The sequence below is a fragment of the Ovis canadensis genome, chromosome 8 (genome assembly GCF_042477335.2).
Source record: "Ovis canadensis isolate MfBH-ARS-UI-01 breed Bighorn chromosome 8, ARS-UI_OviCan_v2, whole genome shotgun sequence".
Taxonomy (NCBI): Eukaryota; Metazoa; Chordata; class Mammalia; order Artiodactyla; family Bovidae; genus Ovis; species Ovis canadensis.
In genome coordinates this window covers 29,628,668-29,654,622 of record NC_091252.1, presented here as the reverse complement: position 1 = coordinate 29,654,622, position 25,955 = coordinate 29,628,668, and the positions used below count along the sequence as shown (strand labels likewise).

The following is a 25,955-nucleotide window of genomic DNA, read 5'->3' as shown; positions in this document are numbered from 1 at the left end:
ATAAAGAAACGACCACATCATCACCACATCCAAAAAAACTTAAAAGAAATAAACTATAGGAGTCATAGTTGCCCCAAGATGAGAGTGAGGAAGGAAGCAAGTTCAGACTTTCTTTCAGGGACCACTTTTCCTCTCCACTTTGATTTAAACAACTTTCCAGAACTCCCAATTTCTTCCATTAGTGCGTCAAGTATTATTTAGATAATTATATACATACACATACATCATCATGTATTTATATATATTGTGCATATACATATTATTAATATCTACACACATACATTAATACACACTAATTAACTTATGCTTAATGTCGGATATAATATTACTCTTAAGAAAAGCATTTCCAAATGAACTGATCATGGGTTTTACTTTGAGAATTAAATATAAAAAACCCAAACAAAAACAAAAATCCCCTGAACCCCAGCGTGCTTTTTGCCACAAGCTGAGATGGAAACAGTGTCAAGCTTCACACTCCTGCCTCCCCCTCCATACTTCTCAGGCAGAGGAGTGACTCTGCCACAGGTGTTCCAGGGCTTTAGTCCTGGGTAAGATCCTCAAGGGTCTCAAGGCATGGGGGTCGGGGTGGGGAGGCTGAGGGCCACTGACTGTGGGGAGCACAGCGAGAGTGGGACGTGTGCCCGGATAGCCAGATGAGTCACGTCCAATGCCAGGTAGGGACCCAAGAGCTCTGTAACCCTGGGCAACCTGCTTGACCTTGTCTCCCTCAACTTCCTGTATCTAAAACTGGGAAAATAATACTGAACTCACAGGGCTGTTCTGAGAATTAAATGAGTTTATGCATGGAAAGTGGTTAGCGCTGTGCCTAACAAGAAGTAAATACTCCACAAATGGTATCATGCAATTTACTTTCATATATCTCACCACTCTAGAATTAAAATAGCAGATAAAGGAGAGACAATCTACACAAAGATGAAGACTATAAAAATCTAGTTACTGGTTGTTTTAATTATATATAGATCAAGCTACACAGAAAATCACTTACGGAGAGAATGTTCTCAGAACAAGGAAAGTTAACACATGCATTCTATTGGGAGAAAGAAGGGAGCATCTTTTAGAATATAACTGAGAAGCTGTATTTTTTATTAAATATTTAGTCTTGACTGCCATTACAATTTTAAATCTAGAGAAAAAGTGAAAATTATCAGCTATGTTACAGTTGTTATTGCTATTCATAAGGAAAACATACCTTTTCACACTGTTCAGTTTTATACATCAGGGTCTTACTTAGAAAAGACCCTGATGCTGGGAAAGATTGAGGCAGGAGAAGGGGATGACAGAGGACGAGATGGTTGGATGGCATTACTGACTCAATGGACATGAGTTTGAGCCAGCTCCGGGAGCTGGTGAAGGACAGCGAAGCCTGGCGTACTTGCAGTCCATGGGGTCACAAAGAGTCGGACACGACTGAGTGACCCAACAACAACAACAACAAAAACATACCTGCAAACTAATAGCTAAGGTTTGAGTCAACTACGCAATTAAAAAAAGAAAATCTCATTTTAAATATTAAGGCAAAGTGTTCGTCACTCTGTCGTGTCTGACTCTTTTGCGGCCACATGGACTTTTTGTAGCCTTCCAGGCTCCTCTGTCCGTGGAATTTTCCAGGCAAGAATACTGGAGTGGGTTGCCATTTCCTCCTCCAGGATTAAGGCAAAATTTGGTTTAATAAAGAAATAGCTAACTTGGGGTCTTGTTATGTGAGGATAGAAAACCAGAGTGCATTATATACAGACACTCTTCTTTTAGGATCACTAATGTGTGCTGTGCCCCTGGGGTTTGTGAAGACAGGATACTCCAGGTGAGGTACAGGTGCTGTAATCTACCTGGAAGTAGAGGAAGAATCTTCCCTCCATGCCAGTTTAGTTTACCGCCTTCACATCAGCTCCTGAAAGTGCTGTCTGCAAAAATCCTCCAGTGTGTTGGAAAATTCAAGCAACACTATGATGATGCCTTAGATTTCAAATCAATCAAAGGCATTGCTTCTTGAGATAGCTTCCAAGCAATTCCATTGAGAGCCAAAGACCCACAAACATGTTAACCAATCATATAACTGGACAGCTTTCTCCCTCAGGAATTCTAAAACCTAGCAGCGAGTGCCGGCAGGTCAGGGAAAAGGTGATCTGTCTGTGTGCAGTGCTAATGTCTGGAATCCACTTCTTAAGGTTCCAAGAAGCCAGAGTGCTCCTTGGACCTGGCTGATAAGCACAGTCCCTTCCGGATTAGTAAGGGCACTAGTAATGTGACATGTACTATGTGTAATCCTATTTGCGCTACCCTCTGCTTCCGCGTCATCGGCATCACCTCTCCGAGGGAAACAATAAAGGATGGATGACGATGAACAGCACGGGTTAAAAGGATGACAGAAAAACACAGCTATGTTAAGCTCAGTTAAGACAGCTAACACGAATACCTGAGTACTTGTATGGTGTACTTAGCCCTAAAATCCTAAAACTCTATTACCATATCAAAGTCAAAGTAGGGGATTTAGGTCAAAACCTTCGCTTATCAAAAACACATACATGCAGAGAGTAGTTTTCCTGATCAGGAATCTGCAACTAGTTAACTCACCCTGGTATTACAGTTTATCAAACTTCTTCCTAGTCCCCACAGAAGTCCCTTCTAAATGTCCAAATTCTAGTGCCTGTCCCTTACAAAAACCTAGAGTGTAATTCTCCAGATCACAGGTGGGTGGAGAGCTACAACCACAGAAACACATACACAGAAACCCCAATTTACAGGCATATTCTAGAGAAACTGCATTAAAAAAGCATTAAGAAAGAAAGAGATGAATAGCGTCCCTCTTCCCTACTCCACTAAGGGCAGCTGTTCCTAAACTTCTGTATTTAAGCTTATCACACCATGTTATATCTTGGAATAGGACTCTTTCCTATTTATAAAATTAGGATTATTTATTGGTTTTCAATTTTAGAAGCATTTGACAAGGCATGGGCAATGCAAATGCCTCTTGATTTTAACTTTTCCTATTTTCCTTTCTACCAATGGCAAACAGGTTTAAATTCTAAGATAGGGAAAAACAGATGGCCTGGGAGGTGGGGGTGGCATGAAAAAAGGAAAGCTAGAAAAAAAAGTAGAGTAAATAGACTTATGGCAAACAAGCATACCTTTACTTCTCAATTGTTTTTATTAAACAGATTCTGCTTTGAAAATCTAACATAAAAAAAACTTATAGATATCATAGATCGAAAGTTTTCTATTGTTGTAGGTTGAATCATTAGAACTTAGATATCACTGCTTATGTTAAAACTAAATTCAGCCAAAACACTCTTCAGAAAGTCTTTAATATAATGTTCCAATAAAAAAAAGTAAAATGTAAGAACACTAGTTGGTATTCTGTTTCCAAATCTAATCCTCCAGGCATAAACTACAAAGTTAATAAAGAGCAGATTAAAACTAACCAGGAATAAGTTATTAATTCCGTTTTCCATTTCACTCTTCAATTCTTGTCTTAAATGCTCTAGGAATCTCTGCTGCTGATGTAGTTAAAGCTGCAGCAGCTCTAATAATCAACGAATCTTATCACACAGGGTGTAGATACTTTCTAAATGAAAGCACCATATGCCTAATTATTGAGCTAAATTTATACCCGTAGCTATCTCTGAATGAAACATTTTCAGCTTCTTCAGCTCACAAAACATTTCTTTCTATGCCTTTAAGGCATTTTAGATTTCATTCTTCTCCTCCGCCTTTTTTCCTCCCCGCAAATCTGAGTGTTTGTGTGACACCAGACCAGGAACCAGAGGTAACTGGCCACTACTGAATGGATGTCCTCTCCCTGGTTTTCCTAAGCATGGGTATCACTTCTGTGAGATAACAATTGAAAAGAGGAAAAGAATGCTTTCTTCCCCACGACAGGAAGCAAGGATTTTGGCAATAACATCTAAGAAGGGAGGTAACAACAGAAAATACAAGCTATGGGTTAACACGGCAATACTGCAGTTCAAGCTTCCTTTTCTTTCCTGGAAGGGGCTTCTCAAAACCAGTTCTCACCAACAACCTCTTTTCTCAACCCATTCCTTGAATCAATCCCTACTTGCCAGTAAATACTATTATTGACTAATGCTATGTACCAGGAATCATGTAGAGATTCATCTTCTACTTTAATTCTTAGAAGAAATCTGCAAAAGGCAACGACCCGCCATTTCCATTTCACAGGTGGAAAGGGAAGCTCAGAAGGGTTTCTACTCTGACATCGAGCCTCACCATCTGAGTAGACTGTAAAGAATTTTGGTGATACACTTGTTTCTTACTTTGGTTATATTTAAGACACACTGTCTTCCACTGTTAAATTCTGGGCCATGAACCTATGCAATAAAAAAAGGTGTCTCCATACAGAGGAGGAGTTTAGACTCTAGTTGGAAGCTAACCAAGCCCATGAAATTAGCAACACACAGGTCAATGACAGAAACTATCAAAGCCACGTGATTCTGGAGATAGCAGAGACCAGTAAAAGTTGGGAATGTGAGAGAGCTCCATGGTGGCATAGAATTTGAGAAAATGAAAAGACATTCCATTTGAGAAGGATAAAATAGAGTGTGGTTTGGAGACAGTAACTATGCAAGTTTTGCTTTTCAGCAAACACAGAATCCTTCCTAATTTAAGGGATGTGACTCCAGCAAACGGAGCTAGATTTGTAGAAGATAATGAATGCCAGCTAGAACAATGTTTTTTAAACTTTAGTTAGTTAAGGAACCAGAAGTATCAGCATCACCCACAGGAATATGTTAAAAATGCAAATTCGATGTGGCCCACCCAGATCTAGTGAATTAAAAATTTTGGAAGCACCAACTTGCAATCTGAGTGCTAATGTGCTTTCCAGGTGACTTTAAGCTGTCTAAAGTCTGAATCAGTGCTTCATAGGAAATGAAGCCCACTAAAACCTCTGACTTGGGCAACAGGAGGGAAGGGATATTTTTGGAAGATGAATCTAATATGCAGAATGAATTGGAAAAGCGACCGTGTACAAATTCATGAAATTCACAAAGCCTCTACCATGCAATTATTTATATGAGATAACACTTTTCAGGAGATATAACATGAAACTGGGAAACAGAAGAGTAAGGTTCTTTCTCAAAATACTACACCTCTTACAGAGAAAGTTTTATTAAATTCTAACTTCTCTAGAGGAAATGATATTTAACCCATGAGTTTTCATTTCAATGTGATATTGTAGGCACTATTTATAAAAACACCATTGTCTCTCAACATTTTTTGCAGAGATAGAAAAAAAAAAATCCACAACAACTTTATTAGGGTGTAACATGTATAAAATTGAAATGTAAGAAAAATGACAACTCTTATTAAATGTAGTCCACAACTTTAGATAATAAAGAACACAAATGAACAAGGATTTCCTAATTTAAAAATCACAGACCTGAAAAACAAAATGCTGGGTTGTAAATGTAAAGTAGATTAACTTTTAAGCAAAAGAGAACTTTTTATATTCAAGTGTTGACCTTCAAAAAATCTTACAGATATCTACATTTATTTCAGTGATGTTACATCTGCTTAAAAGATTTTTTTATGAACCTCCTTCCCAGCCAGTTACAAGTCACATAACGAAATGAATACAGCTTTTCATTTTATAAATCATTCTAAAAACTTTGAAACTAGAAGAGCTGTTTCCCTTTTTAGAACTGCTTCTGTATGACTTTTGACTATTATTAAAATATCACAACTCCCCTCCAGACAAGGGCCTGTAGCCCCTGAGAACAGGTAGCAAAGGTTCCAAAGATGCAAGGACACCACTTTTGGAATACATGATTAAACAGGGGCGGGTGTCACACTTAACCTAAGTAACCCCTCTTGGTTGTCATTTAGTCACTAAGTCGTGTCCGACTCTCTGGGACCCCGTTAGCCCACCAGGCTCCTCTGTCCATGGGATTCCCCAGCAAGAATACTGGAGTGAGTTGCCATTTCCTACTCCAAGGGATCTTCCTGACCCAGGGATCAAACCTGCATCTCCTTCACTGGCAGATAGATTCTTTACAAGCGAGCCACTAGGGAAGCAATTCCTCCTGGTACGCTTGTTTAAAAAGGTGCATTCATTCAACACATATTTACTGGTTCTATTATGGGTGAGGCCCAGGGTTAGCTACTCAGGTGGATGAATTCGGGGAAGCACTTTGTCCTGCTCTCAACAGGACAGTCCTGCTGCAGGTTCATGACTATGAAGGGTCAACATCACAAAGACTCTGCACTCTCAGAGTAAGTGAAAACAGGAGTATTTCCAGCCTCTGTGGTATCTTATTACTAATAGAACACTTAATAAATCATAATTTTTACTCGCCCTAACTGCTAGAGCAGCTTTTCAACAGTAGTTAATAAACCATCTTCGTTTCTTTATGCTCCTCCAATTGTACCCCTCCCACCCCACCTGCTTTGTTCTCTTCATCACGCATTCTAAGTTAAGCGAGCCCTGTGTGTGTGCGTGCTCAGCTGCCCAGTCATATCCAACTCTTTGTGACCCTGTGGACTGTAGCCCGCCAGGCTCCTCTGTCCATGGGATTTCTCATGCAAGAATACTGGAGTAGGTTACAACTTCCTACTGCAAAGGAACTTTTCGACCCAGGGATAGAACCTGTGTTTCCTGCATTGGCAGGCGGAGTCTTTACCACTGGGCCACCTTGGAAGCCTAACTAAGCCCCTAGGAGGATTAAATAATGAAGAATAGCCAAATACTTAATATGAGTGAACATATACCATGTATTAAATGCACATCAATTATAAAGTACATTTTTTACTACATAAACTTACTAAGAATGCCTTATAGAATTGCTGACTCAGGCTAACTCTTGAAATCACAACATGGACTGCTGAAGCACTTCTAATCATGAGATGAAAACCTGTAGTTCTAACCATGGGATGAAAACTTGCAGTTGACTAGACACATTATAACACTCCACACTGCTAGCTGACTACAGAAATAACATGTCTCAGAGAACAGCATCCTAAACAGTCTAAAATTACTATCATCTCAAACCACAATTTATAAAAATAATATAGTATGTTTATGTCCATCGTTATTCACCATGTTAACTCAAAGCGAAATTTAAACAGTTCTGGCATTTGGAAGACTTTTATGAACTAATCAAGGTTAGAGGACAAATAACATTTTGAGATGTGCAGCTCCTCACTATATCAAAAAAGCATGGCTAAAAACACATTTATTTAAAGAAATTGGCCAAAAATAAGAAAGAAAAAACCCAAACTAAACTTCATAATCATGCTTTGCTTTTATACTATAAACAAAATACCTTAGACAAAATGTGGATTTATCCTACTTAAGTCACCAAAGGCCTCTAATATACAAAAGATCAGCCTGCTCCTTCAAACATAAAAATGTATGTTGCTTTGAAATTTTATCAACAATTTCCCTTCGGTTAATTTTTCTTCTGTAAGAATTCAGCTTTGTAAGACTTGCCATCTTCTGGAACCACTAGGGGGAAAAGGTCACTTCTGAAGTTCTATCTGGATTATTTTTGAGCTTCAATTATGACCTTAAAAATATTAGGAAGCCATCCTGGTGAATTCTAAAATAGAAGATTCCCTCTCTCTTTCCCCAGCATCTTCCTCAAATATCTGATGCAAAAACCCAATGATAACAGTGAAGAGGAGCCAATGCGAGTTGGCGGGCTGGGTCTTGGCTGACCGCAAGTGGGCTGTTCTAGTGTGCTTGGCAGATACTCATATCAGTAAAGACTACTTATAATTCTAGGGATCTAGCCCAGGAAAGAAGCAAATTTTGTTGTTGTTTTTTTAAATAAAATGCTGTCTACTGCCTTTCAGGACTTTGCCTCCTTCAGGAGCCCATGTGTCTCTAGCCAGCTTGTTGGATCCATCTTCTCTGATGTCCCACTTCTTAGGTCTCCAAGCTCTGTCTTCATTCCCAAGCCTGCTCCTTTAAAAACTTCCTTGTCCTGTACATTTCACAATGAGGAAATCCAACTAGTCAACCAACACAGGGAAAAGTGCTGCTCAAACAAGGGTAAACTAAATACACGTGATACTGTTTCATCACCCATGAAAATCAAAAAGAGTCAAGACTAGGTTCATTACATTACAGGTGGAAGTATAAGAAAAATCACCCCTCAAAATGTACTATGATTCTTTGACCTATTCATTTCCCCTATAAGAAATTTAAGACTAAAAATCCTACTTATGGGGTAAGGGCAATGAAAAACCAGCTGGAATCTTAATGGACAAAGATGTTTATCCCAACCTAAGATAAAAACAAAAAACTGGAAATAATCTAAATGTTCAGGTCCCAGGGGAGGGTTAAATAAACTATGATGATTCTATTTCATATATTATGCTATCATAAAATGATACTTTAAAAGAAAAATTAAAAAAAATGTATCCATAGTGCGGTTTTAATTGTAAGAAAAAATAACACATATGCTAGGGTGGGAAGTGTTGACATTGCTTGGGACTGGGTGATTGAACTATGAAGAATTTTCCCCCCCTTTTTTCTACTCCTGTGTACTTTCAAAATGTTCTTTCCTAAGCTGGTATTACTTTACAATGAAATAACACAATGGAAGATACTTGCTTGTTTTACAAACTCATTCTCACCCTTGCTAAGATAAACCTCAAAGAATAATAATTTCTGCTGGGCAAATTTAGTGATATCGTTTTAACAGGAGCCTTTAAGAAGTAATACATGATTGAAAGGGAGGCAGTGATGGTGAAATTTCAGGCAGCTGGGAATGAGATTTTTGAGACAGGTATACACCCTATGCTGCCTTCATCATTCCACAGATCTGTCCTTTTGTCTTGTGCCCCAACAGACAGACAGACAGTGAGGAAATGCAATCTTTTAGCAGTTGCAGCACATATTCTTGTGAAAGAGGAACTAGAGTTAATCTTGCCCCGAACATCAGCTCAGAGAAGGTGGACGTGGCCACCCCGAGTGTGAGCCACGAGTCCCGGACTCCTATGTCTGAATCCTCTCATCCCTTACAAGAAACAAGTGCTCTTCACAGGACTTTACAAAGACCTTTCCATGAAGAAGGATTTGACAGGTACAAAGACCCCAGCAACAGCTCATGATCTCTGGATGGCCCAAGTTCATGTCTCAACCAGTTATTCACAGGTCCATCATTATTACTGTTGTGCCTTCTCTCATAAACTCCTGGCCTTGGCAAACAGATATCCCCAACAGCGTTGCAACAAAGGTTGTTTCAGGGTGTAGTGTGCTGTATTATTGAGCTTCCCTGGTGGCTCAGCTGGTAAAGAATCTGCCTGCAATGCAGGAGATCAGGTTTGATACCTTGGTTGGGAAGATCCCCTGGAGAAGGGAATGGCAACCTACTCCAGTATCCTTGCCTGAACAATTTCATGGACAGAGGACCCCTGCAGAGCTTGGCGCTCTTGACCATGTTTTTATCCCCTCCCTTTACAGGCCCACTCTCATACTAAGCCCCTTCATACTAGACACTGGAGATAGGACAATCGAATGGGAGACCGACTAATAATTACATTAAAAAATGCAAATAAAAATTAATACAGTATGCCTGCATATCATTGTATGGAAGGATGCAGAACAAGGGGAACCAGAGTGCATCGGAGCAAATGAGGGACCAGGTTGCTGCTAAGCTTAAGAGGGAGGGAGACTAAGAGACTAACAATTTTTAAAAAGGAAGTGACGGCGGCATTTTACTGATAGTTACAAAAGTCAAGCAAATACAAAGGCTACATGGGCTTTTTAATCTCATTATCTCTAGTCTGGATTATCTGCAGGTCTGCTAGGCTCTAATGTGCCTAAAGCAACTGCCAGAGTATACATGACAGAAATGAGGGCTGTGACTTCTAAATGCTCTTAAGCCTTAATCTCATTTGGTTTTCTTTCAAGTATGTAATGATCACAGAAGTCTTTACAGGACTCAGTGGGGGTGGGGCAGCACCTCTGCATTCTGCAGAGCAAAGAAACTAGCCAGGATTGCTTTCTCAGGCAATGCCTCACCAAGCAAAGATCTTCCATCTCCTTCTAGGATACTCTCAGTGGGGTTTCTAGCTGCCGGCCTGCTATTCAGGGCTGAAGAGGAGGGAGGGCCAGGCCAGCCAGCCTCCAAAGCATATGTTCTCATTAGAGTCAAGACATCGTAGGCGGAGCCGGCCTGAGAACTAAAGAGGCAGTTCCCAGCTCTGTAGTAAACCCACTTGGGGAATCTCAGGAGCTCAGGGCTCACAGAGCCCTATTTTTCATATGTTAAGTGAGTATGGGCTTCAGGATCTCCGAGGTCCTTCTGGGCCAGATACCTTAATAAATCTAAATTCAAAGCTCTCAAAAAGGCCACGATCTAGTTACAAACTAGACCTGATTTATGTGAATTTTGACTACCAGGTAACACACTGAGCTCTGATTATAGAATTGATCATAATTACATACATTTTTGCTACATCTAAAACAATTTTCTTCACACTTCTTAAAAATATTCCTCCAAAGACAAAATGGGTTAAAATGCATTTTACTTCATCCCTCTTCTTCTCCACCTTGGAGAACAATTTCAAGGCTTAAGGAGGCAACTCGAGAACTGCGCTCATTCTGAGAAGATGGTGCTTCAGGAACAAGCACATGAGACTGTGAGAAAGAGACAAATGAATTCTTTCACACATATTCTGAAGTACAGAAGCTGAAAAAGCATGCAATTTTTAAGGATACCAAAAGTTTTTTGGACTTGGCAGGAACATGAGAAAATCAGAGTTGACAGTAACACAGTAAAATCATAGCTGTCTGAAAGATCATCCTGAACTGGAAATGTACCCTTTAAGCAAACCTACTTTGAACTTTGTTTTTGAAAACTTTTTGAAACACCATTACCCACTTTCCTGATGCATTAAACAGTGTCTGAAACAATGTAATCTTGGCTTGATGGCTTCAGGTAGTGACTACTAACAGTAACAACAGCAAGCAACATGTATTATACACTCCCTGTGCTTTATAATAATGTGTGCTAAGTCACGTCAGTCATGTCTGACTCTTTGTAACCCCATGGACCGTAGCTTTCCAGGCTCCTCTGTCCATGGGACTTCCCAGTCAAGAATACTAGAGTGGGTTGCCATTTCCTATTCCAGGGGATCTTCCTGACCCAGGGATTGAACCCGAGTGTCTAACGGATCCTGTACTGGCAGGCGAGTTCTTTACCACTGGTGCCACCTGGGAAACCCATGTATAATAATAATACCATTTTAAGTGCTTTGTGTGGATGCTCACATTTAAGCTTTCTGATCCAAGAAAGTGCGTACTTGATTATCACTGCCATTTTACAAATGAGAAAACTGAAGCTCTGACAGATTAAGCAACTTGCTTAAGGTCACAACAACTAATATACGGTAAAAGCTAGATTCAGGCCCAACTTGTCTGACTCCAAAACTAGCCCTTCTCACCATACCATGTTGCTATAAAAGAATGTAGCAGGGGCAGGTAAAAGCATCCGGAGAATCTCCAGAACCTTCTTGGGTGAAGAGATCCCAGATTGGTGCTTTTTAAATGTATGTCTACTTTTTGTTTTTTTAAGGTAAGTATAGTTAACATGCAAAATTATATAAGTTACAGTGAACAATACAGTGATTCACAATTTTTAAAAGTTATACTCCATGTATTGTTATTATAAAATATTGGTTATATTCCTCATGTTGCACAGTATCTCCTTGCAGCTTATTTCATACCTAACAGTTTGCGTCTCTTAATTCCCTATCCCTAGATTTCCCCTTCCCCCTTCCCTCTCATCACTGGTAACCACTAGTTTGTTCTCTATACCTGCGAGTCTGCTTCATTTTTGTCATACTTCATGAATCCCACAGATAAGTGCTATTATTAAATATGTCTACTTTAAAAAATATATACTCCGTCAGGGAATGGCATGATATATTGAAAGCGATGAAAGGGAAGAACCTACAACCAAGAATACTCTACCCAGCAAGACTCTGATTCACATCTGATGGAGAAATCAAAAGCTTTACACACAAGCGAAAGCTAAGAGAATTCAGCACCACCAAACCAGCTTTACAATGAATGCCAAAGGAACTTCTCTAGGCAGGAAACACAGAGAAGGAAAGGACCCACAAAAAATAAACCCCAAACAATTAATAAAATGCTAACAGGATCACACATATCGATAATTACCTTAAAGGTAATGTAAATGTAAAAAATGTACCAACCAAGAGACACAGACTGCGGGGTAGATGAATCCCACAAATTGTATGTGATTATTTTATATTGTTAGGTTAATCATGTTTCCATCATGGCTTGCAGCTGTAATTATCTGGGTTTTTTTCCTTTGGTCTGGCTACTATTGATTGTGAAAACTGATAAACATCTTTTACTATTGTGATTCAGTTGAGTTCAGTCACTCAGTCATGTCTGACTCTTTGTGACCCCATGAATTGCAGCACGCCAGGCTTCCCTGTCCATCACCAACCCCCGAAGTTCACCCAAACTCATGTCCATCGAGTCGGTGACGGCATCCAGCCATCTCATCCTCGGTCGTCCTCTTCTCCTCCTGCCCCCAATCCCTCCCAGCATGAGTCCTTTCCAATGAGTCAACTCTTCGCATGAAGTGGCCAAAGTACTGGAGTTTCAGCTTTAGCATCAGTCCTTCCAAAGAACACCCAGGACTGATCTCCTTTAGAATGGACTGCAAAGATGGGCTCGATAAAGGATAGAAATGGTATGGACCTAACAGAAGCAGAAGATATTAAGAAGAGGTGGCAAGAATACACAGAAGAACTGTACAAAAAAGATCTTCATGACCCAGATAATCACGATGGTGTGATCACTCACCTAGAGCCAGATATCCTGGAATGTGAAGTCAAGTGGGCCTTAGAAAGCATCACTATGAACAAAGCTAGTGGAGGTGATGGAATTCCAGTTGAGCTGTTTCAAATCCTCAAAGATGGTGCTATGAAAGTGCTGCACTCAATCTGCCAGCAAATTTGGAAAATTCAGCAGTGGCCACAGGACTGGAAAGGTCAGGTTTCATTCCAATCCCAAAGAAAGGCAATGCCAAAGAATGCTCAAACTACTGCACCATTGCACTCATCTCACACGCTAGTAAAGGAATGCTCAAAATTCTCCAAGCCAGGCTTCAGCAATACGTGAACCGTGAACTTCCAGCTGTTCAAGGTGGTTTTAGAAAAGGCAGACGAACCAGAGGTCAAATTGCCAACGTCTGCTGGATCATGGAAAAAGCAAGAGAGTTCCAGAAAAACATCTATTTCTGCTTTATTGACTATGCCAAAGCCTTTGACTGTGTGGATCACAAGAAACTGTGGAAAATTCTGAAAGAGATGGGCATACCAGACCACCTGACCTGCCTCTTGAGAAACCTGTATGCAGGTCAGGAAGCAACAGTTAGAGGTGGACATGGAACAACAGACTGTTTCCAAATAGGAAAAGGAGTACGTCAAGGCTGTATATTGTCACCCTGCTTATTTAACTTATATGCAGAGAACATCATAAGAAACGCTGGGCTGGAAGAAGCACAAGCTGGAATCAAGATTGCTGGGAGAAATATCAATCACCTCAGATATGCAGATGACACCACCCTTATGGCAGAAAGTGAGGAGGAACTAAAAAGCCTCTTGATGAAAGTAAAAGAGGAGAGTGAAAAAGGTGGCTTAAAGCTCAACATTCAGAAAACTAAGATCATGGCTTCTGGTCCCATCACACTATTGTGATTCAGTTCAGTTCAGCTCCTCAGTCATGTCAGATTCTTTGCGACCCTATGAATTGCAGCACACCAGGCCTCCCATCCATCACCAACTCCCGGAGTTCACTCAGACTCACGTCCATCGAGTCATTATTATTCATTTAATACCACTGTATCATGACTGTGTGCTCAGTTGCTCACTCATGTCCCACTTTTTGTGACTCTATAAACTATAGCCTGCCAGCCTCCTCTGTCCATGGAATTTTCCAGGCAAGAATAGTGGAGCAGGTTGCCATTTCCTCCTCCAGGAGATCTTCCTGAATCAGGGATCGAACCCACATCTCTTGCATCTCCTGCATTGGCAGGCAGATTCTTTATCACCAGTGCCACCCGGGAAGACCATATCAACAGAAATCAGTAAAATTCTATATCCCCAAAACTACCATTTAAGAGAAAAACCTGTACTTGCTTTTTTAAATCCAGATGCACACTAGAATTATCTTGGAATATTTTGAAAAATACAAATGCACAGGTGTTGTTTTTTTCTTCAAAGCTCCAGACCTGATTCTAACGAGCAGCCATGTTTAAAACTACTGGACTACAGATTATGTTTTAGTACTATGTAGTTTGTTTCATTTTTTTCTATTTCACATTCAGTGCTATTTTGTTTATGTTTTCCAATTTCTCCATCTCTCTTTTTTGTTGTTCTTTCTCAAGCCTTCATGAAGTGTAACAGAAAGCTTTTGTACACATGCTGCTGCTGCTGCTGCTGCTAAGTCACTTCAGTCGTGTCCGGACTCTGTGTGACCCCATACATGGCAGCCCACCAGGCTCCCCTGTCCCTGGGATTCTCCAGGCAAGAACACTGGAGTGGGTTGCCATTTCCTTCTCCAATGCATGATAGTGAAAAGTGACAGTGAAGTCACTCAGTCGTGTCCGACGCTACATATATGTATACACACATATATATATACACACACACATATATGTATACATACATATATACATACATATATGTATACATACATATACATATATACATACAAAAGTATACATATATGTACAAAAATAGCATGCACAATATATTTAATTTAGAAAATTATGAATTTTTGCCTTGCTAAAAAATTTACATTTTGATTCTGCTTGTTTGACTATGAACAGAGTGCTAGATTTCTAATTTACATTCACTCAAAACTTTGATATAGTTCCATTTATTCTGGCACCTAGTATCACTGCTAATAGTCTAGAAAGCTTATTATCTTGGTGATTTTAAAAAAAACATTTTTTTTCAATGAGGCTTGAAACTTCTAATCCAATTCTGAGAATATAAATACATACTATGTTGCAAAAAGAAAAAACCAGGAAAGTAACATGTGATACAGTATTATTGTATCACATTGTATTATAAAGTGAAGATTTTGTTCAAATATCAAAAAACTTTATATTAGTATCCATTATTTGTTTTCATACCTTATACAAGATTCCATACTGCATTTAGTTGCATTGAGCAGCTTCAGCCTCATGCAACAAATTCTGATAACTTCTCTTTTCATTTTTATTCTGTCACAAATACTTTCTAATTTCCCTTGTTATGGTTTCTTTGATACACTTATTTAAAAATAGACATTTAATTTCCAAACACATGGGGTTAAGTATTTTTTATGTTAATTTCTCATTTTGATATTCATTTCTCATTTAAATCCTTTTTTCTCTGCAATCACCCGCTTCATTTTTTCAACCTTATGACTTTATTGAAGCTTTTTACTTGGCTAAGTAAAGATGCTCTTGGTAACTGTCACATTGCACATGAAAATATGTGGGTTATTTTCAAGTATCTTTCGATATTGATTTCTAACATAATTCCATAGTGATAAGAGAACAGACTATATGATTTCAAGCCTTTAGACCATGAAATTTTTGCATCTTGTTTTATGTCCCTGGATATGTCCCAGTGTCTCCAGGTTTATAGTCTATGGGAACTAGAATAGAATTTGTACTCTGTTGTGTGAAAATTATGTAAATCTTAATTACGTTGAATTGATTCATAGCGCTTTTTCAGTTCTACTATATCCTAATTTTCCGTCTATCCATTCTATTAATTTTTGAGAGTTTGATATTGAAACACCAACTAAAAATCTTAATTTATCTACTTTTAGAAATAATTATAATACATAGTGGAACTATATATAATTGCTCTTTATTTTCCAAGTCTCTGTAAATGTGTTAACATATTCACAATTTAGAAAAAATATATACTTCTTCAGGTTAGCTTTCAATTCTTCTGTTATGCATTGTGCAATGTCAAAAGAGCACCTACATTTCTGGTTTGAAAGAACTCTTCCACGCTGGTACACCCCTTTCCTCTGTTTTTTTTTTTTTCTCCCCTAGCTCTCTTTGAAAAGAATGCCCAATTGAGTAATTACTAATTCCTCTGTCTCCCTGCAAGTATCTTCATAGGAGAAAAAGATATCATCAAATTTCCCAGGATGGCTTTAAAAGGAAGAGGCCTTCTTAACCATGACCCTAGTAAGATCTTTTTTAAAATTACAATAGTTAACGTAATTCATATGAGACCAAAGTTATAATACTACAGGATTGTACATGTTTTGCAGTTACTTGACATTAGTGTCTGCAAATAATGAATCTGAGAGTCAATTTATACACCTCCTTGACATTTTACTTAGGAGGCAAGTCATGTCCAGATAATGAGCAACATTCACCAGAACTGGACTTCCATGCTCAACTCTACCACTAACTAACTAGTAAAATGATTTTCAGGGCAATCTTTGTGTCTCAGCTGCCTTTATGGTAGCTATCTCTAACGTCTCATTCAGATACAATATTTTATGGCTTCGAGTACATTGGAAAGATTGACGCCAGGAGGAGAAGGGGATGACAGAAGATGAGATGGTTGGATGGCATCACTGACTCGATGGACATGAGTTTGAGCAAGTCTCCGGGAGTTGGTGATGGACAGGGAAGCCTGGCATGCTGCAGTCCGTGGGGTCACAAAGAGCCTGACACAACTGAGTGACTGAACTAAACTGCACATTTACTTTCAAAAATCAGAGTTATTTTTATAGCATTTTTTGATAATAGGAAAAAATTTGGCAGACTTGTTTAAAGGACCTTTAAATGTATTTAATAGTAAAGGGTGGGGGACTAGAGGTAGCTCAATTATTAAATACTGCACAAGACATTAGACAAAGAACATTGAGGGAAAAGTCAAGGCTTAGTTTCCCCAAAGAATCTCTTAAAATACCAAACACTGGCTTGTCCTTTATCATTTCTGCCTCCTTAGGGGAAAGGCATCTCATGGTATCCACAGAGCCCAGCAGGGGAGCTACTCCTATAGTGACCAACCAAAACTCACCTTTGACAAACACATTTTTGTGGTTTTTGTAGGTTATAAAGGACTTAAAAGGCCACAAGTTCTCTACTGGGTTATGAGATATAAGGGTCCTATGCAGTGCTGATCTACCCATGTATATACAGCCCTCATCACTCATACTGACCTGTTGGGTTTCCTCCTGTCTGACCTTTAGACCCATGCTTTAAACTTGTTCTGATAATGAATTTGTATTACCATAGCTTATTATATAATTTAATACAAATAAGTTAACTAAGCTGCTTAAGTCCAACAAATTCACTCATTCAAAGACACTTTTTACAAATGTGAATCATCAGCATAAATTTCTCAGAGTGGTTTATTAGCTCACTTAAGAAATAAAGATGCATTTACTTGAAAATACATTTTTTAACCTCTTTTCCACTGAATTAACTAGGTTCTAGATCCTATATAGAGCTCCTTTATATGAATGTTAAGTTACCCAGTAAGAGGAAAATACTCCTCCCAGAGAAATTATCAGTAGCTTACAGAAAATTGAGCTGAGCATAACTGATTATCCATTAACAATCTTTTCCTGCATTTGTACATATATTAATGTTCAACACTCAGCATCTACTCTAATACTTACACTGCTGAAATCTTAAATTTATTCATTTACTTGTTAAAGAGAGAAATTTTTACAAATGCTCCGTGACCTACTTGCTCTGAGGAAGGTCCTAAGAGTGGGAAAATCTTGCATTTGCTCCTGTTCAATGTCTGGTGTGTTTCAGAACTTGGTAAGCTGAACAGGCAAGGTAACCCAAGGCCTTCCAAGCTCCTTCAGAGTCAGGTCTTCAAATGGTGGCCTTTATTATTTTGCAAATATTATTTTCCATACTACTACTCATACAAATAAGTTTCAAAATAAAAATGCCTTGTTTTAATATGTCAAGGTAGATTATTCCTATGTCTGATTTTTAATAAAAGTTGTCAGTAGTTAACATAAATTATAGACTCATGAACAACCTAAGGCTAGTGTGTCAGGCATAAAAATATATCTTCACCATTAGCTATCAATATGAAAATTTTCTTTCAACTTTTAATTATGTAACAGTTCTGGAATTAAAAACTAAAGCCTGTTTTGAGAAACCTAGAGAAGAAAACTGTGACCCAACAGTTAACTGGTCCTAAAACCATACTTGATAGGCCCAAACCTGGCTGTCAGCCTCCCCACTCCCATCCCATTTAGACTGGTGGGGGTTCCAGTCTAAGAAGGGAGGGATCACATTGATAGTTTGACTGTCTTCAGGCCCTATTACTCAGAGACCCTCCCCATAATTACACAAAAATGGGGGGGAAAGTTCATACTCTAAATTAGGATTAAGGTTCTAATTCTAAAGGATAGCGTGGATGCTTTGTGTAGACTCCCCCTAAAAGCTTCCTGATTTTTAAAAAAATGTTGGGGTAGAAAAAGAAATTACTATTTTTCTAAAAATTCCATGGTGCTCTTTCACTTCTGTGCTTCATTTGCTTTTTACAGTTAAGGGCAACTTAAAGATCAGCCTCCTGGGAATACGTACTATGTATGTATTATAAATTTCATGGAAGTCCCAGAGTTCATTTATTTATGAAGTTTTCATGGGTGGTATATGTCCTAATTTCAGTTTTAAGTTTTATGACAAATATTTACCATCCATCCAGTCAGTACTAGAAAGCATGTAGCTAGCACCTTTTGTGAAGAGTGCTAGGCAATAAACATCCTATTTGAAATTAAAGACTGTTTCCCCTTAACACAAATTTTTTAAAAAATTTACCACAATACCAGTAACACAACTGCGTTGGCAAAACAAAAAAGCACTGGCTGTTTTTAAACCAAATTTACAAAATGAAAGTTTGGCTCAGAAATTATAGTCCAAGCTCCCAATATGTTACAAGACTTGCTTATATCAATACTTTCTAAATTTTACCTATAACACTGTTAGTACCTCCAGGTGTGATAGAGAACCTAAGTAAATAAAAAGAACTAGAAAAAACAGGAACAATAAAAATAAAGATCAAGGCAAAGATCCATTGGTTCCTGACAAGGCATACATAGTATCTGAAACTGAATCTAAATGTATCAAGTTGAAGTCCATTCATAATGGGCAACCACTCTTCCCTCTCTAAAACTGAATGTTTACAGCACAGTTTTATAATAGCATGAGTTAACCTTTTTTTTGGTTTACAAACGAACACATCTGCCTGAACTAATCTGGTGGAAAACCATAATCCATTTCTTCCCATTAGTCTTTGACTAAATACTAAAGCTAATCATGTTGGCTTTCTATGCCCACCTCCACAACCCCCTTGGGCAACATGAAATTTTAAAGAATCCATTTAGTTCCACCACTTTATGCAAGACTGGGCAGTTTCAAAACATCCAGGTACAAAGATGTTAGCATCACACTGATACAGAAGGCTACATAAATTTCCTTTACATGGTTAATTAAGATCTTTTGATCTACAGACAAAGATAATGCTGGATCTAATAGCAACAGATACGTGAGGAACATGTACTGTTAATATTCTGTCCTGGATTGACTGCTACCACCCCAGTGCTTCTGATCTAAATGCACTTTTACTCTGTACTAATCGGTACCAATAGCTTTTTCACATCCACAGATCTATAATATTTAAAATAATATCCTGGGACAATTGTGATCTGTACTGTCAGTTCATAGGAATTCAGAAGCATGAAATGTGAATTACACTGCTTCAAACTTAAGGAAAACATAAGCAGATACAGATTTGGGGCTAATTTATCTATGGGTTTTGGTGGGATATTTTCAAGGAGGCTGAGAGATGAAAAGGAGAGGGAGATGACTGGTGAAAGCAGAGCTTTTTTCCATCTTCCTGGAGAGTGGGAGAAGAGTTTCATGGAGAAGGCGAACTAGAAAGAAGTTGTCACAGGGAGTACAATCCACTTCCCCAAGTCTGGGAAGGTTTTATGCCTGAGGAAGGGTCCCATAGTTAACAGGCTGATGGGCTATGGTACAGGAGGGATGACTACAGGCAGTCTGCCTAGGATAACCTGAAAGGGACCCAAATCCACCTTAACTTGCTCAATTACAGCTTAACCAAATTCATCTGGTAGTCATATTAAAATCACAAATTCTACAACGATCAAGCTACCTCCAATCTGCAGCCACTTCAGCTAAGTACCTCTTCACAACCTCAAAACTCTTTTTATGCTCTGAAAATGGGGGAGGGGGGACCCAGGAAGCTTCCTTTCCTGAGTACCTGGTCCAATGTCAAAACACAGCATTTATTTTCAAACCCTGTGAAACTTAAAAAAAATGAAAATTCATAGTGTATTTCAGAAATTGGAATCAAAATTTGGGGTAACATGCTTTTAACATGGTTTCTACAGTTGTTGGATTGTGCAAAAAATCCAGAATGGTATAGTTTCACAGGGAAGAGTAGCTGAGAAAGGAGGCTTGTCCACAGACGGCCTGGTGACAAGAAGTCTGGGCTTCAAGTCCTGACTCAGTCACTAGCTGGTTCTGGGGCTCTGGGCCTTTCAACGTTCATTTTTCAAATGATAGTCTGAAACGATTTTTAAGGTCCTCTTCAGCTTCAAGCTAAGCACAAACTGACCATATGTTTCCAGTTCCAACCGAAAATTACAGGAAAGAAATTATGAAAGACTTAAAGTCCATGTTTGCCCGAGATTAAGTCTGTCGTCATTGTGCTGCTGTGGAGGAAAACCTGTTGCATCACATGGAATACTCTTTCCAGCTACACTAGAAACGCAAGAAGCAGCAGGCTGGCTTTTTACATCTTTTTTTTTTTTTTTTTTGTGAAAAGTAAACAACAGTGTGCCCTCTATGATAACAAGTTCTCAAGTTTCACCTTTATAGTCTGTAAGTACACACAGGATGCCACCTGGCGAAATGGGGCCACGTGACTGAACGCGGGCTGGGCTGGCCTGCTGTTGGAACATTTCTGTGATGCGTGATTGATGCTTTGCGTTTACATTCAAGCTTCATTCCAAACCCACGTCCAAGCTTTATTAGAAGGCTGTTTGGAACCTTCACTGTTGCTGTTTTCAGGGACGTTTAACCACCTATTGGCCAGTGGAAGAGGAAGTCTGCACAGGATCTGCCCATGTATTTAATACCTACTTCGTGTGGTTTATGCTCACTGGAGCATGCAAGTTAAAAACAACGGGATTCAACCTCAGATCCTAATTGGTCACATCTACTCTGACAATAAAAGGGAAGTGAAAGAGCCTTTGACACTGCATCTGGTGGAAGTGGAAAACCTCCCTGTCTTCCCCACACTGATGTTACAGACCTGCCCTCCGCCCCCCTCCCCACCCCCCGCACTGTAATATCACACAGTTAAGAGTTTCAAAGGTCTGTCATTTCTCCCAGAAAAACACCGCGGGTCTGGAGGGATTTCTAGCTGGGCGCACTCACCTCTTTGATCTTTTCCCTTTTCTCGCGGATGGCGGCGTCGGCGGGTTCCCGGTCAATCGCCCCGATTGTATTCAGGGGTGCTAAGTACACGGGGGGCAGCCTTCTGAACCCCGCCCTGTTACTCAGCTGGTCCTGGGCCACCTTCTCCTTCTCCATCAGGATGTCTCTCTGGATCTCCTCGGGCAGCTTCTGCAGGGTCTCCTTGGCTTCCCTCAGAGCCCGCTCGTGGTTTTCGCGGATCCTGGCCAAGTTGTCCTCTAGGGAGGCCGCGGGGTCTCCCGGAGCGCCCTCCTCGCCGCGCCGGGCGCGCCCCTCCGCCGCGTCCTCGGCGCGCGCCCCGGGTCCGGGCTTGTGGTCGGCGGCAGGCTGCAGGGCGGGGCTGGAGTGGAACAGGACCCCGCTGAGCAGCTTGGAAGAGTCGGGCAGGAAGAAGATTGCCCCGAAGCAGAGCGTGATGAAGGCGCTGAACACCAACAGCAGCACGAACTTCTCCGTCAGGCGGAAGGCGGCGGGGCCCGAGCCCTTCCTGCCGCCGCCGCCGCCGCCGCCGCCGCCGCCAAGCCCCCCGCCCAGGCCGCCGCCCGCCGGACTACTGAAGAGCGGCAGGAGGCCCCCCACGGGCATCGCGCCCGCCGCCCCGGCCGCCGGGTCGCCCGCTGTCCAGTGGCCTCGCGCCGCGCCGCTCAGCAGCCAAACTTCGCCGCCGCCGGGCGTCAGCGGCCGCGGGGCTGCGTCCTGGGCATCCAGGCCGCCCAAACCCCCCGCCCGGGCTGCAGGTATCCCCCGGGGAGACAGCTCCCCTCAGGGTCTTCTCCCCGAGGCGGCTCCTTTGGCAAACGACGCGCGCGCGACAGACCTCTCGCTGCAGCCCCTGCGGGGAGAGAAACAGTAAAAACACAGTAATTAACCGGGATGGTGATAAAGTTTCCACCGGTCTCCACCCTCCGACGGCCGCGAGAGCCGCCAGGACAGCTCCCCCGGCACGGAGTCCGGAGTCCAGCTGCCTGCACCGCCCTCGGAGCCCACTCTTTGGACTTAGGGGTGAAGTTGGCGGGTCTCGGGGGCGGGGTGTCCCGCGCACACCTGGAGCAGGGCCGCGCGCGGTCACCTCCTTGCAGAGGGCAGCGCGGGAGAGGCGCAGCAGGGGTAACGGTGGGGGACTCGTCAACTTCGCCTGCTCCTCATCCCGAAGATGGGACCGGCTGTCTCTCCGCTTCCCAGGTGGCGTCTGAGCGTGCCTCCCCGCAGCCCCGAGCACCGCGCGGCTGGGCTAGCGCGCCGACCCGCGGGCGAGTCGGAGCTAACAGGGCAGCGCGACACCCTCCGCCGCGGCCCGGCGAGCACTAACACCACTGCCGGTCTCCGGGCGGTCGGAAACGAGGGCGGTGACGCGGCCGGAGAGTGACGGCGCGGTCGGGCCAATCACGCGCCGCTCAGGGCCCCCCGGGGGCGGGGCCGAGGCGGGGAGGGGGGCCGCGCCGGGAGGGGAGTTTACGGGAAGCGCAGCCTCGCGGGGGCCCGGCCGGGGGCGGGGAGGTTGCCGGGGCCCCTGAGGCACGAGGCGGGCGGGAGAGGCGGCGGGAAGCCGGGCAGCCTGACCCTCCACTGAGGCCATGGGCCGGAGGCGGCGGGCAGGACCCGGGGTCCGGGAGTTTATCCCGCTCTGGCCTCGGGCCCGGGTCCCAGAGGATGGCTGGTCTCGAGTTGCGGGGGTGGCGCCTGGGCTGATGCAGGACCTCCTTGCTGCCCCCTCGGACCTGCGCCTGGCAGTGCGGGGCCCGCTCCAGGAGGGCCGAGAAGGACGGGGTCTTGCCAAGAATTGCCAGATCTCTATGAAGCATGGTTTCTCTTCTTTACCCAAAGCAGGGATTCCGCCAGTGCTCGGTAGCAGTTAACCCAAAAGTCCCTTGATGAGAGGCTGTGATTTGGAGAGCTCTTGAGCTCAGCTTTTGAGCTCTTTGGTCGAACATCCTATCACCTAAGAGCCTTAATGGTTCTGTGGTTGCTCCGAAATCTTCGACTGAATCCTCTTCCCCTTAAAAAAAAAAAAAAGTGGTGTAGCTCCCCCACCCACCCCCACTTTCAAAAGTCACCTACCTCATACAAGTTGGTCATATTTTCCACTTAAAGAAGAAGTTTTATGCTGCCATAGCTTCAAGTAATAAATTTCAACATTGTTGAAATTGACTTGGATTTGACTACTTCCAGGGAAATAAGGAGTTGGTCCAATAGAGATTGTCTTTTAGACAGCATTATTTTGCAAAACGTGTTTGTAATTCCCCTGTTGCTCTGCAAATAAAGGGTTATCAAAGAGAAGAAAGTTGACTACCTTCCCATTTCCTACTTCTGAAAGCTAGTTGATAGCAGGCTTATCTTCTATCCCGCATGCTTCTCTAGAAAGGTGATTTTAGATGTTTCTGCTTGTTGTCTTTAGAAGAAAGGAAACAGCTGACACCTTTCAGGAAGGTGCCCACAGCATAGTTTTTCTCAGGATTTAGGCTGTGTGAGAAAATCTAAAATAAAATTTAAAAATCCTTATTACAGATTTCATTTTAGTATTCATTTTAACCACCATTACAGTATTTGTTTTGTGTAAAACGAAAGTTTTTGTTAATGGGAAATTATTGTTCGATAAAGCCAACTGTATGGCTCTTTTTTTGGATAACTGCTGTGAAATTCTATGCCCAGAAGAGTGCAGCATATCCAAGCAGGGTAACAAAGTTTAGAAGGACTGAAAAAGAAAACAGTAATTTTCATTTTTAATGATGGAAGGGTAATTTTTGTTTCAAACTACAACTTGTAGATAGGTTGGAAAGTTAAATCATTGGGAATTAAGGTCTCTTTATCATCATCTTTTGTGGAATGCTTTATTATTTCAACTATTGAATTATTTCTTGTAACCACAAAATATTTAGAAACATTAAGATTAATGTTACTAAGTATTTTAGAGAAGCAATAAAATCTTTTAAGTGCATGTTAAAGTGATGAAGAAAGGAAGTTATAAATCTAACGCCATTTCTTTAATTTTGATATCAAACCAGTTTGAGTTTAACCCATATCCTGTAGTGGAAACATTTAAAATTTAGTGTATGGACTTAAAGATGATTTTTTCCCTTAAACACCTTAAATTTTATTTATCTATATTGCGATTCATGGGGTGGCAAAGAGTTGGACACGACTGAGCGACTGAACTGAACTAAACTGATACTGTGTTTAGGGTTTCCCCAGTGGCTCAGTGGTAAAGAATTTGCCTGCAGTGCAGGAGATGCAGGAGAGGTGGGTTCAATCCTTGGGTGGGGAAGATTCCCCTGGAGGAGAAAATGACAACCTACTCCAGTATTCTTGCCTGGAGAATCCCATGGACAGAGAAGCTTGGTGGGTTATAATCCATAGGGTCACAAAAAGTCAGACATGACTGAGCAATATTGTGTTTAAATCTTTTAAAAGATTATTATTCATTTGTGTTTACCTTTATATAGCTTATTTTAAGACTGCTTTCTTACTATATATTTTTCTTATGAAACAGATTTATTAAGAGTGAAGCCTGCTTTTAATGACTAGTTAAACCAAGAAATTAGCATGGGTGCTTGATTATGGGATACATATTAAAGGGTGCCAGTCCGTGTTAGGTAGGAGAAAAACATGTGGGAATGCTCACATTTGGGCTAAAGCAAGTTTTAAAAAAATTCACAGAGAAGGTATTTGAAGAGACATACCAACTAAATCAACAACATTAAAACCCTGAAAACCAACCATGTGTATTCATGGTAAGGAAGGAGGACAGAATGTTCAATAAGTAAAAATGTACATTTTGTAGAAGTGAAATATAAGACTTTGCCCTGATTTCAAAACCATACACACTCTACAGTTGGAATCACAATACTTTGTATCCTTGTGTATAGCAAAAATAAAGGAGACTGTTCTGGTCTCCAAATAATAAAACTTCCTGTAAATCCAGACTCCCTGCCTTGCCTACCTGAAGACTGATGATCTTTGTGAATGCAGTGATTGTAATAAAGTTGCTGTTTTCTCATTATGAATAGTCTAATGTAAACTTAGCATCCTTAGGAATTTTGTGCAGTTTTTCTGTTCAGATGTTTGCTGTGTTTTCTTACATGGCCAGCTAGTCCTGAAGCAACTCCCTTGTACTTCTTGCAAGTTTGCTTGCAAACTTAATTCTTAATTTTTCCTTTTCTAGAGCTTATATCTCTGTATCTTTGACAATTTGTAAAATGTTTCAAGATAAAATCTTTAGCATCAAGTAATTTTTTAAAACTTGATTTTGGTTGGAGACATCCTCCAAAGTACAAAAAATCTCCAGTTTATTTGACTGCTTGAATTTCTCTGTTTCTAAAATAACATTTTTAGCAAAGGGTAGATTTAATTTTTACACAGATGTGCTAAAATTAAATATAATGATAATTATAAACAGGATTACAAAGGAAAATAGACAATATTTTTATGAAAACTGTG

The 25,955-nt window shown here is 41.0% G+C and overlaps 1 protein-coding gene across 1 annotated transcript in view; it reads right to left on the bottom strand.

Annotated features, from left to right (window-relative positions):
- MAN1A1 (mannosidase alpha class 1A member 1) overlaps positions 1-22,860 on the bottom strand; it is a 171,138-nt gene extending 148,278 nt beyond the window's left edge. The window contains exons 1-2 of the mRNA XM_069599127.1: positions 22,566-22,860; positions 21,483-22,353 (exon numbers count right to left, since the gene is read on the bottom strand). Coding sequence (XP_069455228.1) covers positions 21,483-22,106 — 624 coding nt within the window. The 5' untranslated portion in view covers positions 22,107-22,353; positions 22,566-22,860. The remainder of the gene's footprint in view (positions 1-21,482; positions 22,354-22,565) is intronic.
- Positions 22,861-25,955: the final 3,095 nt, after the last annotated feature.